The 20,262-nt window shown below is 40.6% G+C and overlaps 1 protein-coding gene across 2 annotated transcripts; it reads right to left on the bottom strand.

The window, feature by feature from the left end:
- Positions 1-420: 420 nt before the first annotated feature.
- On the bottom strand, positions 421-12,916 carry LOC113417167 (solute carrier family 25 member 36-A-like). Of its 2 annotated transcripts, none has more exons than XM_087957304.1 (7): positions 12,867-12,916; positions 4,531-4,707; positions 4,323-4,400; positions 4,032-4,132; positions 3,764-3,830; positions 2,055-2,338; positions 421-1,956 (listed from the first exon to the last, which is right to left on the bottom strand). In XM_087957304.1, exons 1-7 carry the CDS (start codon positions 12,899-12,901, stop codon positions 1,760-1,762), a joined length of 939 nt encoding a protein of 312 aa, XP_087813430.1. In that variant the 5' UTR covers positions 12,902-12,916; the 3' UTR covers positions 421-1,759. The 2 variants fall into 2 exon arrangements, with proteins under 2 accessions (XP_087813430.1, XP_026531189.2); XM_026675404.2 differs by lacking the exon at positions 12,867-12,916 and adding an exon at positions 10,671-10,929.
- Between the last annotated feature and the right edge of the window lie 7,346 nt (positions 12,917-20,262).

The raw sequence follows: 20,262 nt of genomic DNA, 5'->3' as shown, positions 1-20,262 counted from the left end.
GGCAACTTTAAGACTTGTGGACTTCAACTCCCAGAGTTCCTCAGCCAGCTTTGCTCGCTGAGGAACTCTGGCAATTGAAGTCCACAAGTCTTAAAGTTGCCAAGGTTGGAGACCCCTGTCTTAGGGAACAGCATCAACTTCTTGCAGGACCCAAGGATTCAATGGAAAACAAGAGTTTGAAAATCCCTGCTCTATGTGTTGCTCCAGAATTGGGTGGCAACTATTAGGAATGAAAGGTTCCTACAGGGAGGACAGTCAAAGTCTCAGGGGAACTCTGGAAGACCTGAACTAAAGAGCTTATTCTAAATGTATGAGAATTGAGAAATCCATGGGATTTTTAAAAAAATTTCACAAGTGGAAATTCCTAGGCCAGAGCTTCCTTTTGTGGATGCAACCTGAAATAGTCAAAAGGGAAGTCACTCTTTTCCATTTCTCTTTATTAATTTATGATAAATATTAAGAGTTGCAAAATTGTGGTGGGATAAAACCCCCAATCAATCTATCCAATTAGCATAAAGCCTGGTTTCATTTCTTAAAATATGTCACAGTGCATATGAACAAACTGCATTTTTATTCGTAACTTTTTTTTTTCATTTTTAAAAACCTCATACAAACAGAAATACAAGCACAAGCTTTCAACTGGAGGGCGTGCTAGAGTCCCATTGCAGGATATTCTCTTCACCAACTTTGTACAGCTCTCTCCCACATGGAGAATTCTGAATAATAGCTGCCAACATATTTCTTCTCCACTTGATTTTCTTTTTACCCTCCTGCTAGGGAGGTTAAAATCTACAAACCAATAAATGTAAACAAAGCCTGAGAAGATAAACACAAAGGTATAGTCCATGAACAGCATCATCTCAAGGACCTTGTTTTGCAGTCCTTAATGTCACTGTTTCCTGTGAACATGGAGAAAAACATGAAGTGAGAAGGCATAAATGCCCCCCCCAACATTTAGAGCAGCCTTCCCCAACCTTTCCAGCTTGGAGGACTGGCAGCCGGGGATGGTTCAGAGTGGTGGGTGAGTGCGAGCGTGCATGACGTGCCATTTGCATGAGTGGCGGGCCTATGACGCTTGTGCAAATGTTGCTTTGCGCATGAGGGCGAGTGTCATCCATGGCGTGCGCACACTCACCTGCTGCTTGTGCAGTCCAGTTCGGAATAGGCTGCGGTCTGCAGCCCAGGGGTTGGGGACCCTTGCCTGAGAATCAGCAATTTGCTCTTCTGGTAGGCTCAAAAGAGAAACATTGCTGTATCTGTAAAGGTTTTATCGTTGCCCGATACTGAGGGAGAGTTCAATTTTGAGATCCAAATCACCAATCTCCTTCCAATAAAATATCCTAGTCTCCCTTTAAGCTTTTCTTAAAAACTGTTTTCCCACTCAGTTGACCCAGCTCTACGAAGTGTGCAGCATAACACTTTCAGTGCACTAAACTGCATGATGGGCATAATGATCATCTAGCCAGTGAGACCTTGCCAGCCCCTGCTAGAGATGTTTTCTTTGAAACATTCCACACCTGTCCAGGTTTGTGATCAGTATGGGCTCTTTTGTCCATGCCTTTAAACATCTGATAAAGACCGAGAGCAGCTGAACGTGTCTTTCACTTATCAGACCTTCAAAACCACCCATTACAGAAGGCTCCTAACTTTTCAGGCTTTTCTTACAGGATTTACGGAATGGGGAAATTACCCATTTAAACCATCCTCCCCTTCAAAGCCTTTAACAGCCTTTAAGCCACCTGGCAAGAATAGAAAAGTGTCACATTTTGGTTGCCAAGTGAATCATCAGCTCATAGGTAACCATGACGATTGCAGCATTGGGGATCTGACGAAGGAGATGAGCTGAAAGTCCACGATAAAGAGCCAAGGGGCCTTCTTCCCTGGCCACAAGCTGGAGGGTTTGCACAAAGGAGCGATAACGATATCCCTCCTCGCGTAGCCGTGTCCGAACAACCTCTACGGAAAACAAAACAAAAAATGAGTGTAAGGATGAGCTTACTCTTGTTACATTCCGATGGGTTTCAAAGGAGAGCATGGAGCTCAGAGCAACTCACCATGGGGATAGGCGATGCATGAAGCACATGCTTTGGAGACAGCCGCTGCTGCCATCAGCCCGCAGAAGTCTTGGCCACTGGGCGATAAGACAACCGATGGAGTCAAGAGGAGCTGGTGTTCCCTGAGCTGCTGCTTCAAAGCCTCGTAAAGCACAAAGTGGATCACTGTTTCAGTGACACCAGCATAGGAGGCAGTAACCCCGCGGTAAAAGCCACGCAGACCTTCTCTGTAGTAGACACGCATGGCACACTGAAGGGCACTGGTGCACCTCTCGTTTCTGCCCCTGGGGGGAAGAAGGAAGGATTTTGCTTCGATTTTGCTTCCATGTTGCTGGCTATGCTTTTTCAATGCTAAAAATGGGTATCTCATGCTGCAGCTAAAACTTGAATTCAAAAACCCACATTCTGGAACCTGTTTAAATCAGACAAATCAAGCCATTTAAAAAAAAAAAAACTGTTTTGGAGGATTTTCTTTACTTGGATTTCTATCCCAAATGAATTACTTTTATAAATAACTCAAGGCTTTGGATATACATAATACTCCTTACTCCTCCTATTTTCTCCACAACAACCCTCTGAGGTGATTTGGGCTGAGTGACTGACCCAAAGTCACCTAGCTGGCTTTCATGGTTAAGGTAGGATTTGAACCCCAGAGTTTTCTGGCTTCTAGGCCAGCACCTTAACCACTATACCTGTGATGCCGTACCTATGGCACATGTGCCAGAAGTGGCATGCAGAGCCATCTCTCCGGGCATGCCCATTGCTCTTTCAGGTTCCGGCGTGTGAATGTGGGCCGGCCAGCTGGTCTTCACGTGTGCATGCATGCCAGAAACCAGAAGACGGGGTGGCTGGCGCACATGCGCGTGTCGGAAACCGGAGGCTCAGCTCTTCCAGTTTCCAGTACATGCACGCTCCTGTTTTGGCACTTGATGCCGAAAAGGTTTGCCAATGCTGCACTATACCAAACTGGTGTAATTTCTACAGTTTTTACTATTTTACATAATGTAGACCTCAGGCGGCATGGAGGGACTCCGTAAGAACTGAAATTGTAACCATGCAAAGGTATTATGCATATCTTGAGCTTCTGAAATGCCCCAGTATTTATTTGTAACTCTGAGGGAAATTAAAAAAGAAAAAAAGGCTGGAGTTCCTAGAATTCTGAATGTTGTGTTTTAAGCACAGGATAGTCTACAGGTAGTCCTCAATTTAAAAGTTCGTTTAAAGTTACAACAGCACTGGAAAAAAATGACTTATGACAATTTTTCACTGTTGCAACCGTCAAGTGATCAAAATTTGGACACTTGGCAACTAATGCATATTTATGATAGTTGCAGTGTCTCGGTGCCGTGAACCCTTTTTGCAACCTTCCTACAAGCAAAGTCAATGAGGAAGCTAGATTCATTTAACAACCATGTTACTAACTTAACCACTGCAGTGAGTCACTTAACAACTGTGGCAAGAAAGGTTATAAAATGGGGCAAAATTCACTTAAAAGTCTCACTTAGGAACAGAGATTTTGGGTCCAATTGTGGTCATAAGTTAAGGACTACCTATATGAACTCTGATTAGTTGTAAGAGTTGACAAATCTCCCTGTTTTCTTTTACATTTAGTTAGTTGTTTTAAAAGCTGGTTTTCTATGTTGCCTGGAAATGATCCAAGCAGGTGACTCAAATGGGGTCCTGACAGGTGCATTTCCCACTGCCCTTACCTCCGCTCCAGTTGCATCCTAGTCTTCACTAACCAGATAGGATTGGTCAAAGTGGCAGATGTGATGCCTGCATGAAGCAGATGAAGAAAAGTCAAAAGGACCAACATAAAACATTGATTATAAAGTTCCTTTTAAGACTTGGACATTATTTCAAAGGGACCTCCCCAGTAAAAAGGCTGATGCATACTGACGTATATACTGATCATTCACTAAGCTTAAGGTACTTAATAATTAGTGGCAACTCATATTTGTATGCATATTAATTTACCTGCACAGGCTGCTGAAATCATGTGAACTTTCTTGGACTCTGGCATAAGCACCGTGTTGAGTCTCTCCTTAGTTCCCGAATATGCAGCAAAATAAATGGCCCTAGAAGTAGAAGGGGGAAATGCATCTCAAAAACTAAGCAAGGTTGAATTTGGATGACAAACCAAGAAAAAAAATACAAAGGCTGTGGCCATGCATCAAAAGGACCTGAACTCTCTGATGATATAAGAAGCTCTGTAAAGTTATGCTTGGATCATCAGAGATGACTACCTGTTCCCTCAATCCATCTTACCTGGAAGGAGCAACTCCAATAAGATTAGGTCCCAGGCCTCGAAACAAGGAGCGAACCCCTTCCTTCTCTAGAATGATTCTGTTCAGAAAGGAGTAGATGAGCACATTACTTTCTGTCCTCTCTTTCAAGGTAGAAGAGAGTTAGAAATTCCTGAGAACCTCAGCAAAGTTTCCCCTGTTACACAGATCTGTTCTCCCACATTGTTCACCTTAGTAGTTCAAGGAAGCCAATCCTGGGGAGTCCTGGGCGGACAAATGTCCCATTCACTCCTTGCAACTGTACTGCAGGTAGGCAAACAGGTCTTGGGGCCAAGGTGGAAGACTGCAGGCGAGTCTTCACCACTTCCAATGGGCAAGTCAAAATGGCTCCTGCTGTTCCACCTAATCTGTGGAAGTAGAGAAAAGAAATGCACAATCAACGTGTTTCACCAATCAAGGGTGAGAGGCAGTCTTTAGCATAGTATTACCCCCACACACACCCAAATTGTCAAAATGGACTTTTGATCGAGCATATATTTAGGGACAAAGTATACCTGCTATCTGTTAAGTTCAGTAGAAAATTTAATCATTCATTGTTTGGTATATTAACCAAAAGAACAATAAACTTCTGTTATCAAAGATAATTTGAGATGAAGATAGAGAAAAAGCATCAAGAATCCCTCATTTTATTCTGACTGCAAGCTCAATTAATGCATCTATATTTAAAACATCTTATTCTTTGAAGAGATCAGACATTTCAGTTAAGAATGATAATCAAAAGAAAACTTATTGGAAAAGTAGGAATATGTGTGATTATGTCCACCAGGATTGACACAGCAGCTCTCACCATTTTCATTTCTCTCCTATAATTTTATTTTCTCCATGGGTTTCTCTGCTACATTACCATGCGTCACGTTTTCAGATTTGCAGTTGATTAACATGCTGACATCTTGGCTCTGTGGTTCCAAGCAGATGCCAACGGGGGGGGAAAAGACCCAAACTTGTGAACTTTGCTTCTAGAAATTGCTCAATGAGTTTTATTTTGCTGCTTGCATGTCTTGCCACAGCTTGCAGGATTTCTGTTACTGTGCACTTTGGCAACTGTTCTTTACCCCAGTAAATAATCAGTAGTAGTCCAATAAATAATCTTTTTGTTCAATCTTTGGCCCTATGCACTATGGAACTGATGGTATACAGAATGCTTCTTCCTCTTATTTTTTGCACAACTCTGTGATGTGGGTTGTAGTAAAAGAGAGACCGGCCCAGCTGTGTTTCATGCCCAAAGTAAAACTAGAATTCACAATCTCGGAGATTCTAGTCCAGCTTCTTAATCATAACACTCAACTTCATCCTGTGATTTGCTAAGAAAAAAGTCTTACTGACTAGCAACTGGATAGGTTTACATTCATCTGCCTGTGTTTAGTAAAAAAAAATCAGGTTTAGAAACGACTTTTTGGTGCCTGTTTGTACAACTCTTTTTCTACTTCACTATACCATAATTTGGGCTTCTATAATTGCTGGATATTTCTTAACACTCTAAGACAAAACTTGGTAATTCCAATATCTCTGGCAGTATGGAGAACTCTTGCTGACTCTCTGACCTTCCCCTCTGTAGCCATCTGCCCCACACTAGCAGAAGTATGGCGGGCAGAAAGAAGGAACAGCAGTTATAGGAACAGCCTCCATTTAAGCTGGCCTCTGCAAGCTGGCTCCAGAGAGAAAAGGAAACGGCAAGAAAATGTAGTCGCATGGAATAAAATCTGGACTACACATTTTCTCACCATTCCCTTAGTGAGCAAGGAAAGAGTGGCCAATCATGGAACCAAAAGTAACAACGCTGGTGTGGTCAGAGGTAAAATAGCCCATTGGACTGAAGGATCTAAAGCAAAGCTGGCTGAGGAATTCTGGGAGTTGAAGTCCACAAGTCTTAAAGTTGCCAAGGTTGGACACCCCTGATCTAAAGTCTCTTCAGCAGGAACGGAATGCATGTAGGTGAGATGAAGGTATGATATCCAGGAAGGGGACAGAGAAAATCTCAGCGAAGGAGGCAAAAGGCAAGAGAGAAAACATGTCCTTCATAACACGAGAAAAGGAAAGCCTGCAGCCATGAGATGGCAAATGAGTTATATTCCTTTTCTAATGTATCTTCCGAGAACATGCATTTCCACAGGCAGAATGAAACAAAGGAAGACGAAAGGGCGAAAGGGTCAATAGTGGCATAACACCCTTGGACTGATTGCGATTTCATAAGTGCGGAATCTAAAGAGACCCCAAGGGCCCTGGTTTGATCCAAGGACTTTAAGAAGGATTCAGTTCACAAGTTTGGTATTGTACGCCTCTGTATATATGTAACTAGCAACATGTGAAAAAAAAAGGGGGGAAATGTAACCTGTCGCATTATTTTTGGTTGCACAAGATTCTACTCTGTGTTTTAATTAACCTAGGATATCAGAAATGATGCCAGCAGGCTCTTTGCTTTCTAATATAGTACCGTAAGACCAAAAAAACAACCCCAAAACCCTGCAGGCTAATTTCCAGGGTCATCAACAATGAATATTGCATAAGGCCACAGTTTGGACAGAGATTACGTCAAGTCCAAAAGGTAGCTCTAAGCCAGATAACAGAAAAATCAACTTGAGATCGTGTGGAAAGATGGAGAATGGAGAGGAAAAAAAACCTTTTTAAATTTTGTAATACAGGTAGTCCTCGACTTACAACAGCTCATTTAGTGACCATTCAAAGTTACAATAGCACTGAAAATAGTGAGCGTTTCTCACTTTTATGACTGTTGTAGCATTTCCCCATGGTCACATGATCAAAATTCAGACGCTTGGCCACTGACTCATATTTATGACAATTGCAGTGTCCTGGGGTCATGTGATCACCTTTTACAAACTTTCTGACAAGCAGCCAACGGGGAAGCCAAATTCACTTAACAACTGTGTTACTAATTTAACAATTACAGTGGTTCACTTAACTAATGTCGCAAGCAAGGTGGGAAGTTATATTGAGAAATTATAATTAACTATGCAGTACTGAAGGGTGGTTTTTTTTTCCAGATATCAGGCAGTGCAAAGCAGAGAGAGTAGTAGCAAGTGCAGCTTTTCAATAAAAGTATAATCAATTACTAGTGGAGAAATAGATTTGTCCACACATTCTCTTTGCCATTCCTCCCTCCTCAGTGCTGTAGGAAATCATTTCAGCATAAATCATTCTTCCCTTTACAATACACTCTTAGGTGCCTTCACAGTACAGCTATGCTGTGCTGCTGTCCATACAGCTCAATGTATAGTTGTCAACTTGCTGTCATTTGTTTAGTGACTGTCTGAAGTTACAATAATGCTCCGAAATGTGATTTATGATAGGTCCTTGCACTTACGACCATTGCAGCATTTCTGTGTTCATGTGAACAAAATTCAGGCACTTGGTAACCAACGATGTATTTTACACTGGATGCATGGTCCTGTGGTCATGTAATCACTGCTTGCAACCTTCCCAGACCAGCAAAATCAATGGGGGAAATTGGATTTGCTTAATGACCACAGCATTCTTTTAACGACTACAGCAAAAAGTGTCAAAATCGGGTATCACTCACTTAACAACCACCTCACTTAGTGACATAAATTCCCATCCCAATTGTGGTCGTAAATCAAAGACTACCTGAATTGCATGACACAAAGGAAAGTGCCATGTAAAACATGTGTTGGGTTAGGCCGAAATGTTCCATCCAATCCTCTCCCCACAATACTTTGCCAAAGGATATAATTTGCCTTTCAATCTAGATGACTGGAAAGAATGTGGGTTTTCTATGTCTCTTGGATATCACCTTGCTATTGTAAGGATTTGTGCAGCCCAAATGTAAAATAAATGTAGCTGCAGAAATGGGATTCCAGAAATAGTTTGATATGTGTGTAAAAGGAACTTTAATTGTAAGGCAATGACCAGGTCAGCTCTTCAAGATAGATCAGACTAGGAAACCAGTCATATGCAGGCCAATATTAATTTTATTTGGAAAGAGAGTAGAAACAGTAGCGCAGGATTATAGGCACCATGGTAACAGTTTCTATGGTACTAGACAGAGTAATTTCTATAGCAGAAAAATATTATTTGTATTTAGAGGATTCTTTGCTGAAAAATGCTGAAATACTGTTATTCAGATTCTTCCTATCCATCCCTCCTCTTTCCTCTGCTCAAATGAATACGCTATCAAGGAGTTTATATTTATGTTTGGTTTTCACTGATAAAACTTGGTAACTTATCTTTGAGGATCAAATCTTTTCAGTCCTCATGGGATGTTATCCCCAAAATAGCAGAAATATTAGACCTGGGCAGACCACGGGCTACATTTGGCCTGTGGAGGTGGGTGGCAGAAGAAGGGGGCAGGTATCGTGGGTGGGTGGACCAGTGGAACATCAGCGTGGCAGCCCTTCACAACGGCCCCAGTTTCTCATGTGGCCCCTTGGGAAAATTAATTGCTGACCCTTGACAAATATGGTGGGTCAGAAGAGCAGATGGCTTGAAAACTGGAACAGCATGATTCACCACTACAAATTTTCCAGCAGTCATACTGGGAACTCATGCTGCAAAAAATGGCAATTAATATTCCTTCTACTAAGCCATGTGGGGGCTTCAACTCCCAGAATTCTGGGAATAGATTCCATAAAGTTGTTTAAATTGAAAACCACTGGTCTAGAGGGATCAATAATAGCATTTTTCTAATCTGCAGGCATAGATGCAATCTCCACACATATATTGAACATGTCAGATAGCCATCCACAAATTACCCCATATTTTAACATCTCTCCAAATATGCAATCTAGCCCTCTTTTTCAGCATTTTTTCAGCATTCAGAACTTACTTTTCATTGTTTATTGCTCTAAGATAGGGGTCTTCAAACTTGACAGCTTTAAGACTTGTGGACTTCAACTCCCAGAATTCCTCCTCCAGTCATGTTAGCTCAGGAATTCTGGGAGTTGAAGTCCTCAAGTCTGAAACTTGCCAAGTTTGAAGACCCTTGCTCTAAGCAATGCTGCAAAACGAAAGGAACCAGTTGCATTGACCTGAGACCCTTCCTTCTTTCTAGTTCCTATGCCTGCTGTCTCGGAAGACATTAGCATTTTAGAGCATTCATATGCTCTAGACGAGCTTTTCTTGAGCTTCAGAGCAATTCCCAGCATTTCTAAATCTCTAAATAAAACACAACAGTTCTGAAGAACTGCCAGAGCTACAAATGATAGAACACTGATCAACTATTTACAAAGTGTACACTACTATGACTGTTAATCTTCTCATCACTCCTTATCACCCATCCCCTCCCACTTGTGATTGTAGGACTGTAACTTTGTTGCTTGTATCCTTACGATTTATATTGACTGTTTCCTAGTGTGATTTGATTGTTGATTGTACCCTATGACTATCATTTAAGTGTTGGACGTTATGATTCTTGATTCGTATTGAATGTACCTTTTCTTTATGTATACTGAGAGTATTTACACCAAGACAAATTCCTTGTGTGTCCACAATCACACTTGGCCAATAAAGTATTCTATTCTATATTCTATTCTAACAGCCCATCGGCAAAGAATAGGTTAACGCGGGAGAATCGCGGAAGGCATAGGGGAGGCGTACACTGATTTCATAGCCAATTTTAATCACACCCACATCACTGGTGTAGTTAAAACCTCCTCTAAGTTGGGCAAAATAAATTTATTTCTTATTGATTTCACAGTAGTGGGCACTTGAAAAGCTGCCCACGTGTTCACAGTCTATCCGGTCTCTTTCTCCAAACGCGGCAAGGGGAGCAGGATGAAAAAGGATACCTTTGGCTAAAAAAAAACTTTTGGAAGATTTCCTACCAGCGGCATTCATTCCGACTTGAGTAGGGGAGAACGAAAACTCTGGGAGTCTTTCAGAGTCGCTGCCGGCTCATTTTAACTCTCATGCCACCAACGGAGAAGCTGGTGTGCAACAAATCCTAAGTCAGCTATAACGAAAGCTGAGCAGCAATGCAGATGAGAAAGCAACTGATCCGGAACCTATTTGCACACTGTCCAAGGAACGAGACCTCCAATCTGCCGAAAGTTCGTGCAAAAGTTATGCGTCACTTGATTCATAGCGGCACACAGCCCCAGCCAAATTTGAGCAATACTTAACAGTGGTGTTCAGAACTCCCGCCATGCTTAGTAAGAGATGCCCAGGACTGCGAGGGTCACCTAGCTGGCAAGCACGTGCTCTGGCCTCATCCGAACACGCTGCTCTTGCCAGCCGAGCCGGCTGCGCTGTGCTGCGCTGCGCTGCAGCAAATGCTGCTGGGCCCCACACGCAGGATCCCCGCGACGGGTCGTGCTCAGACGCCCGTAGCCTTACTCACCCGCCGGCCACGAGATGCAGAGCCGTGCTGTGGCGGGCCATCCCTCTCGCCTCGCGCCTGTGTGCCCGGCTGGGCTCCCGCCGAAGGCTCATTCCGTCCACTCCTCTCTCTTCGGCACGGCTGAAGAGCCTGGATTCCAATGCAGGCTTCTTCCTTTATTTGCGCTCCACAAGGCCCGGCTCCTTTGTGGGGCCACTGCAGCCCGCAGGAGCCTCCGTCCGACGCTGCCGGTAACGCAGACTTTTTCGCGTGTTGGCCGGTAGGGCGGGCCGAGGGAGTGTCACAAGTCCCGCCTTGTCCCGGCTGACGCAGGGCCGGCGCCTCCTTCTCTGCGCAAATCGGAGCTCTGGGCGAGCTTTCAACTGCTTGGCTCCGCTGCCTCTGGGCAACTTCTATATTCAATCAGAATAGAGCTGGAGGGACCTTGGAGGTCTTCCAGTCCAGCCACCTGCTCAAGCTGGAGACCTTACACCCATTTCAGACAAATGCCAGTCCAGTCTCTTCTTTAAACTTCCAGTGATGAAGCACTCACAACTTCCGAAGGCAAGCGGTTCCATTGGTCGGTTGTTCTCACTGTCAGAACATTTCTCTTTAATTTTAGGTTGCTTCTTTCTTGATTAGTTTCCATCCATTCTTGTCCTGCTCTCTGGTGCTTTGGAAAATAAGAACACCCACCCCACACACACTTTTTTGTGGCAACCTTTCAGGATTCCACTAGCCACAGTAATGAGAGGTGAAAAGCACTGGGAGGAGGAAGACCGCGATTCAGGCCTGCTTGGAATGCCACTAATGGCCAGAAATTGCCCCCCCGTAATTCAAGGCAAATAGAATGGAAGTTGTCGGTGCTTAGTTGCACATAATAATCTAAAAATGCTATTGCGTCATTAATTTATTTCGTATGGAGTAGCAAAATGCAATGTATTTTGGGGTGCAATACACACTAGCCTCGTCGTGGTGCATTCTGGCTCTCAAGGATTTCCCAGCAAGACGAAGTTGCATGAATAGCGAACATAAAAAAATGGCTGCACTACTACAGCAAGACTGCCGCTGAGGATAGGAAGGGGTCAAGGTGGCCCGTCTCTCTCCCCCCCCCCAGATAAAATGGTACGGTCCGGCTGGCTCGTCCGAAGAAACGATTTGAAGCCGGCTCTTTTGTGCGTCATTGTGATTGGCAGCTGTTGTCCAGAGACAGCAGCTCCGCCTCTTGATTGCAACATACGTTTGCACAAACTGCTTTACGGCGGCTGAACTCAAGCTCGTGGGATCTGTTTTTTATGTCGCTGAGCTGAAATATACCGTAGTTCAGTAGGGATTTTAACAGGTCTCTTACCTGTTTGACGTAAAGGGGACGAGTGGAGAGAACCATAGTATCAGATTATACATTTAATGTAAAATCCGTAAAGATGGTTTAAGCATGATTGGCTAAGACTTGGACTTCACTCCCAGATCCAGCCAGCCTGCGGCTGGAGAGGGGGGGGGACCTGGGTTGAAGTCCACAAGGGGGGGGGGCGGGTTTTTAGGGATAGGATGGGATTTTTATTTGTTTTGGAGAGGAGAGGAAAGGCCAAGGAGTCAGGAGTTTTTAGTCCAATGTTTTATATAGTTTATATATTGTGGTTTTCAGTTTTATGGTTGGGAGGCAAGGAGAGGGGTAAGATTTCAACTGGGTTTGAGGTGGAATTTCGGGAGGATCTTATAGCTGTATTATGGAACATCTAATTGTTTGGTGCATGTGTCCACTCTGCAAAATTTGAACATGTGCCCTCAAAATTTGTAAACAAGAATTAGAAAGCCTAAATGAAGATGTTTTATTGACTCAGTTGTTTATGAAAGACAGACCATCTCTGTGCACTTTCAAAGTACTTCCCAAAACAGGGAGCTGCCTAACCCTAGCTGAAGTGATGTTAACAGTTCAAAGTAGTAATTGCTATTTATTTTATATCCACAGTTTGTACCATAAAGGCTGACTTTATTCCATTCATTATTCAACTGTTAATGAGAATAACTTAATAAAAGTGCACATTTAATAATGTTTACAATATTAACTTTAAAATGTCTGCAGAGACTGGTTAATGTGGCTGAGCTTCCCTTCCCAAGATTTGTGGGCTAACGTTAGGCCTAAATAATTGGGCTGAGGGTGAGAGACGTGGTTGCCTTCTGGATTAAAGCTGAGTTTATAAGCAGTATCACAGATACCTGATCTGGGAAGCAGCTCCCCATTCTCCTACCATGCAGAGAGTTTGGAGGGGACTCCTTGCCAAGAGCTAAAAGCTGTATGCTACTCTGTGAACAGTCAGAAGTCCTTTTCATCCAGTCCTTTGGTTCCTCCCCTCTGCTTTCAAAAAGTCAACATTGCAAAAAGTACGAAGGAGATATAAGTTGGGTTAGATGTCTTCTTTGTGGAGATGGCTTGTGACAAAATACTCTCAAGTTGTGTATTCATACCATAAGGAAACTGCCTCTTCTAGCAGGAGTTAAAAGGGGGGGGGGAGGAGTTAGAGGCCAGTTCCAAATGATTGCAAAATATTTTGCACCTAAATTGCTTAAGCAAGATGTGATGTTACTATTTTGGAATTGCACCTACCGTTATATGTTCTGAAACACTTGAAATGTTGATCAAATCTAAACTTGTTTAATAGTTGTTTGTGGCTGGTTGTCTTTGTTTAGACTAAACAGGTATAAATGTTAAAACTTTGACTTAGTGATTTCCTAGGGGAATCTCCAAAATAATGACAAATGACCTCTGTATTCTCAAAACGTATGGCCATTATGAGAAAGTGAGACTTTTGCTTTGAGGATTATAATACAGTCCTTGAGATGTGAAGAAAAGGGATGCAAATAGAAAATAAGAAGGAATATGATTGTAATTAACTGTGCCACATGTATTTTGAATGTTATTCTGTCCTACATATATTGTAGGACAGAATAGCATTCAAAATGCAGTTGCCATTTTACCATTTAAAACTGAAGCTCTTGGTGAGTAAATTTATATTTCCACATATATTGTTCATATTTAAGTTTTGTGACACTGCAGTTTAGTATATAAGGTGGGTTGAAACAACGCAATATTAAATTTCTCTCACCTCTTTCAGTGGAAAGGATCCTTTATGTATTTGAAGGACTAAGAATTATTTTAAATCACAATAATGGCTGTCAATTATCAATTATATTTTGAAGCATAAGCCATAATTTGGTCATGGAAAGCTCAATATGTTTAATAAAATACTTCTGATGGTGTGAAAAACAAGCAACTTTTTACTAACAGTAGATTATCAACTAAGGTATAAACTTGCCAGGAGAAAAAAAGTTTTATTGCACAAAGAAAAAAAAAGATGTTGATTTGTTTCAAACCTTTTATGGAATACGTTAAGAGTGTTTATGGATATATGTTTATCTCATGTATATTTTTGGAAAACAAATGAAGAAGCCAAGTTTTTCACAATGGAAAATGGTGAACGTTCTTGGCCTGAGGTTAAAAAGATTAATACAACTAAAAATATGGATAGGCTGAAACATGTCTCTAGTCCTTTGATGCAGTAATTTTAGCATGTGTTTGTGTTAAAAAGGCTGAGATATAAAACTGAAGAGAAAGGGGTCCAACTGTTTAATCATTTCAGTGAAAGTTATATTTCAGTTGCTAATCTTCTGGAACATCAGGTCCAGCACAAAGACTTTGTACTATCAAAAACAATATGTGATCATAGAACTAATCCAAATGGCGCAGAAATATTTTTTTTAAATTTAATATTCATCTGGCATGCTTACTTTTTTTTTTAACAAAGTGAAAAAAGCCCTCAAATTTTGAAGTATGCATTCTGTAGTGAAAAATAATTACTATATGTTTAAAGAGCAAGTAAGCTACTGTTGGGTATGACAACAGTTTAATTATACAAGTATAATAAATGAACGTAAAAGCAACAGTTGAATGTCTATTTGTATCAGACTTTCAAGGTCACTCATGTCAAGAAACTGATACCGCAAGTTATATTGGAATTTCTTCCATGATCTGGCCCACAAATCTGTGAACCCAAAGCCTAATATAGCAAATGCATGGCAAAGTTTACTACTCTAATATTTCTGTGGATACTCATCTTTCTGTTTCCTCTTGATACTCATTGTTTAAGAGTAGGAAAAACAGGCTTGGAAAACATTTTTAAAAAGAAGAAGGATTCAGAATTTTAAATATAAAATTGAAACCAGAAATTATTTTCTTAGAGTTGTTAGATAAAAACTTGGGGAAAAAGTAGGAAATTTATTGTTATATACATTGAGCACTGAGAGAATCCTATCTGCACAAAAATGGAAATATGTCAATTCCCACAGTGGAAGAATGAATAAAAAAAAGTGATAGAGTTGGCAGAAGTGTCTAAATTAACTGTTTTAATTAAACAAAAGATCATATCCAGTTTGTTTCCACTTGGAAACTGCTTCTGAACTTTAACAACAAAAATTGAAACTTTGATTTTAGATTTTGGTTATTAGATTAACTGTGTTTTAGAAATGGCTAATACTAAATATGGAAAGCAAAAAGTTGTGATTGCAACTGTATTTTCTACTCTCTTGCACTGAAAAAAGTTGGAAGACATTGAAGGTTTTTTTTTAACCTTGCCTCCTTTCCTTTCACTTTTCTCTATTCCCTTATGATCTTTTAAAAAATGTGTATTTTATATTCTAATGAACGTTAATAAAAAAGAAAAAGAAAAAAAGCATGGAAAATGGCATGGCTCTATTCGTGAAGTTATCAGGAGTCCAATGTGAAAATGTTCCCTTTGGTACATGTAGTCCACAACCTACTACTATAATTGAGCCCAGAATTAGTCATATGTCTTGGTGGTAATTAAATGGGTCACACCCGATTGTATGACCCTTTTTGTACTGGTCATTAAGCAAACCCATTTTCTTCAATGGAGTTCCCCCCCCCCCCCAGAAATTAGTAAAAAATGCCAAAAAATTGTTGTCATGTGATTGTAGCACATTGTGACAGTCGTAAATGCCAGCCAGTTGGCAAGCATCCAAAATACAGGGGGACTGTGGCCATCAGAACTCTGGGACCAGGTTGTAAGTAGCTTTGGCATGACTCCATGGTAATTTTGAATGGTCACTAAGTGAGGACTACTTGTAATTAGTCTTTATATTATGGCCTACCAAAAGCCTATATGCATATGAAATTTCATCAGAATGCATAAAAGACATTAATATGTTATTAAACTAATAAAATGGTAGGGAAATCTGACATTCTCAAGGCATGCATTATAAAGCAGTTTAAGATAACTAGCTGATTAAGGCTCTAATGAGGTTAGACTGCTGGGCACTTCAATGGATTTAGGCAACCAGAACTCTGATGGGTTAAGCAAACTACTTCAGTTGTGATGATAAATTCTTTTCAAATGTTCATGTGCAAAGCAGGTAGAACAATGCAAGCCTGCAGGGAACTAAGGAAAAAAATTGTCCTAAAGCAGAGGTCCCCAAACTTGGCAACTTTAAGATTTGTGGACTTCAACTCCCAGAATTCTCCAGCCAGCTGGCTGGAGAATTCTGGGAGTTGAAGTCCACAAGTCTTAAAGTTGCCAAGTTTGGAGACCTCTGTCCTAAAAGGACAAGTCTTTCTGAGATCTTTAGCATTGGAAGGCTTTAGCACATGTTCTTCATTGGTTTCAGCAGGTCAATATAGGTGGTCCTTGACATGCAACCATTCATTTAGTGACTGTTCAAAGTTACAAAGGCACTGAACCAAGTGACTTTTGACTATTTTTCCCATTTAATGATCATTGCAGCATCCACATTGTTACATGATCAAAATTCAGATGCTTGGCAGCTGGTTCATATTTATGACAGTTGCAGTGTCCTGGTGTCATGTGATCACCTGTAGCTCAGAGTTGAAATGAGGACCCCCTCATTTCAACTCTGAGCTACAAATATTCTTTTTTATTGGGATCCCCTTTTGAGACCTTCTGACAAGCAAAGTCAGTGGGGAAACCAGGTTCATTTAACAACCATGCTATTAACTTCCGTGATTCACTTAACAACTGTGGCATGAAAAATCATAAAATGGGCTAAACTCACTTAACTCTCTCTCTTAATAACACAAAAGTTCCGGTCAGTTGTGGTCGTAAATTGAGGACTACCTGTAAGGGCTACTGGGAATAAACAGCAGGAACAGAGAAGGTCTTAAGGGGCCAAGGTCAACCCCACTGGGCCAAGAGCAGATCCCAACCGCTGGAGGGTGGGTGCAGAGATTAAAGGAACATCATAGGAACATTAAAGGAACATCATGGGATCAAGAGAATCTTCCAGGGGACAAGATCAGTGTTTTCATAATTTAGAAGACCACTTTTTTGATCATAAGTAGTATAAGATTAAAATGCAGATTATCATTAATGGTAAACAGGAATAAAGGTATAATCCACAAGAAAAGAATGCCAATTTAAAATTGCAGAAAGGAGAAGATAATCCCTTCTCTGTTTATCTCTTGCTGTTTCTCCTCTTACACATTTGTAGGAAGTTAGCACCCACCCCTCTCCTAGAAAATTGAAATAGCTTAGGAAATATTAAAAAGGCAGAATATTTCCCCTAAAAAGAGTAGAAACTCAAGAAGCAGCAACTCACCTCAGAAGCAGAATCTTACCCCCACCTTTGTTAATGGGTGGGCCATTAAGGCCTGGGCCAGAATACATAACAAGGGACTCCAGGTAAAGCTATAGCAATTGCCAAAAGCCCTTTCAAGGGCATAATCACCCAGCAAGGCTAGACCAAGCCTGGAACTCAGGACAGCCTACAGAGTTGCCCCTGGGAGTCTACAATTAGAATACAAGCTCCAATTCAAATTCCAACAGAGAGTATAAAACCCAGGCACTCTCAGCAACTCAGTCCTTTTTTCTTGATCTCTTCTCACCTTGAAGCATGTGATCATCCTTCTCTGGAGCTCCAGGCCATGTGGTCCTGTCCACCATTAAACCTTCCAAGCAGCCTCCATGTTTCCAAGTGTCTTTTTCCCCACTTGGAACTGAACCCAGAAGGATATTTCTTTCAACACAATAAAGATAGGCCACACAATTCCAGTCAAATTGTGCTACTCCTCAAGTTTTCTTCTTTTTGAATCCTACAGATAAGAGTTATTGCCTAAAGAACTGCAAAACAGGCCATTCTTTGTAAAACTGTAACAAAAAGATTTTCTACCTGCATTAGAACTAAACAGCCTTTTATTAGACTGCACCATAATGTGTTTTTTATTAAAAATGTTTATATATTTCATTTTAGATATTTTTCTGCCATTCAGTAAGATGTTCTTAAATATATTCCACTGAGGCGAAGGGTACATCTGCCATTTTGGGGTAGTTTTCATTTTCCAGAAGTGATTATTCTGGAACAGAAAGCGGTTTGTGGCATCCTGGGTCTCTAATATTCATCTCCATAATGGATGTAGATAATAACTTACTGTGTTTATTGAGCCTTCAAACCCAAGACAAACCTATCAGCATTTCAATCCTCCACAAATCTCTATAGCAGACTTCAAAGTGACTGCTTTGGGAAAGTGGGACTTTAATAGCACAACTGAACTTGAAATGTTGAGCTCACATCAGAGTTTTCAGTCAATCTCAGAAGGTCTCAACAAACGTGGGTGTTTAACACATTAGCAATTATTAATTGATAATTACTTTCAATTGTCTCAGATATAACTCCCATCTGCATAACCACCCTTTCTTTTCTACCCCCCTTCTCCCCTCCCACTTCTCCCAGTTTAAATCCTATATCAGCCTTGCCATTCCTATGCAGCTTACTTACAGGTTATGCATGTTAAGAATAAAATGTGTTAGTTGGAAAGTGGTACCATAGACTTAACACAACCCTCTTCCTATAATATCTGTTTCATAAAGTAATTGTTTCTTTATGGGCGCTCATAAAAACAGCATTAGAAATGCCATTCAGCCGAAATAACAAAACCACAAAGTTATAAGACATATTTCTCTAGTTGTTTCAACTTTGGAGAGGCTCAAAGCAAGAGCTCTTTTGGTATATCTTTGGGGCACCTCAAACAGAAGGTAGCCTTTCATCCCAGTTTCCATGTGCAGCGCTTGAGAATCTGTTGGATTGAGCTATGTAAGAGTTGCATTGCTGCCTTCTGGGCCTGTTTTTTGTATTAAAAAGTGCCCCATGACAATCTCACAAGAATGGAACTACCCTGGTATGAACTGAGCTTTTCACTTAATTAGGAAGAAGTTTACGGATTATTGTCTCCTGAATCTTTATCTTTCGGGGGAAATGACCATAACATTTAAGCTGCTTGAAAAATGATTTTTGAGACCTATGTTGGAGGCCTTATTAAGTTTGCAGGAACAGGCTTGTCTTAAGCCCAATCAGGGTGGTGACCTTATGATTTAGGATGTGTAGGACCTAGGGAATTAAGCCACTTGAATAAACTGTAGTTGTGGACTAAGTAGTTTTCAGCAAAAAGTTTAGGCTTCTGGAGAATGTTAGTCAACAGATCAGCATCCTCAGTATGGTAGCATTTCAGGTTTACTTTATTATACTGTTCTAAAGGACATTGTTCAGAAAAGACAGTCCAAAAGACATTCTGGACTGAAGCAGTGTTTTTTTAAATTACCAGATGGAAGTACCCCTACAAGTAAGTACCCCTACTTCCATCTGGCAAAAGAGACTTAAACTGAATCATTTGGCTTGAAATCACTACCTTAAATTGGATTAGTGTTACCAGTCAGTGGAGGTCACTACATGAGCCATTTAACTTAAACTTAGTTGGAAAAGTAAAACTAATTTTTGTAAACAAATTGTTACACAAATCCAAACATATGAATTTTGTTCTGTTTTCCTTTTTGTCCTCTTTTAAAATCCTCTTTTAATTATTTTGGCTGTAGGTACTAGCCTTTTTAACAAGGAACTATTAGTTATGGTGAATGGCAAATTTTGCTATCCCCAACTGAATAGTTGATGTAAAGGGATTTGTAGTTTTAACAAATCTAGAAGGATCTAATTTAGGGAAAGCTGAAATAAGCTACTTGAGAAAATAATTTATTATGAATAGACGAAAGGTAAACCAATATATTTTTTATACTTATTCAACTTACCCTTTTCTAACACTAATATTCATATTAATGAGAGTAATTCTATGCAATAGGATGGGGAAATAGTGACTTTTGAGACATGACTTAAACTTTCATAAATAGTTTTATGATTTAAATATTAAATTCCCTGTGAAAACTAGCCTGGTATGTATAGTGTTAAGCATGAGTAGTAGTTACAGTACATCAGTCCTATTTGTGGCATTGTAAGTTCCTCATTATGCATTATATATTTATTTGTGGCTTCAAGTCCTCAATATTTTCACTTTAGATACATAAGTCATTTGGATTTGATATCAAGGTTTTAAATATTACTCAAAAAAAGTTCCTAACATCTGTTAAGAAATAAAGATGGGGAAATGCAATTCTTTCACCCATCTCTTTACCCTTTACTTTAAAACAGCAATTCCTTCCAGAGCTTATACCAGGCAGAGCCCCCCAAAAAGTGAGCCGACCTTGCACAGCTTTAATTCTGAATGCATTGGAAGAACTTACTGAAAAACAGGCGGATAAAA

This window comes from Notechis scutatus, chromosome 2 (assembly GCF_049901735.1).
Source record: "Notechis scutatus isolate UNSWTSFEM ecotype Mainland chromosome 2, rNotScu1.2, whole genome shotgun sequence".
Classification (NCBI taxonomy): domain Eukaryota; kingdom Metazoa; phylum Chordata; class Lepidosauria; order Squamata; family Elapidae; genus Notechis; species Notechis scutatus.
The sequence above is the reverse complement of the archived record's forward strand: the minus strand, read 5'-3'. Positions and strand labels throughout refer to the sequence as shown.

Bases quoted from the DNA above. Each gene is read 5' to 3' on its own strand.
- LOC113417167 (XM_026675404.2), bottom strand. From the start codon at position 10,762: ATGAGCCTTCGGCGGGAGCCCAGCCGGGCACACAGGCGCGAGGCGAGA. The intron at 4,708-10,670 runs GTGAGTAAGGCT...CTACTTCCACAG, and splicing joins CTGCATCTCGTGGCCGGCGG to ATTAGGTGGAACAGCAGGAG. The intron at 4,401-4,530 runs GTGAACAATGTG...CTTTCTGAACAG, and splicing joins GGCTTCCTTGAACTACTAAG to AATCATTCTAGAGAAGGAAG.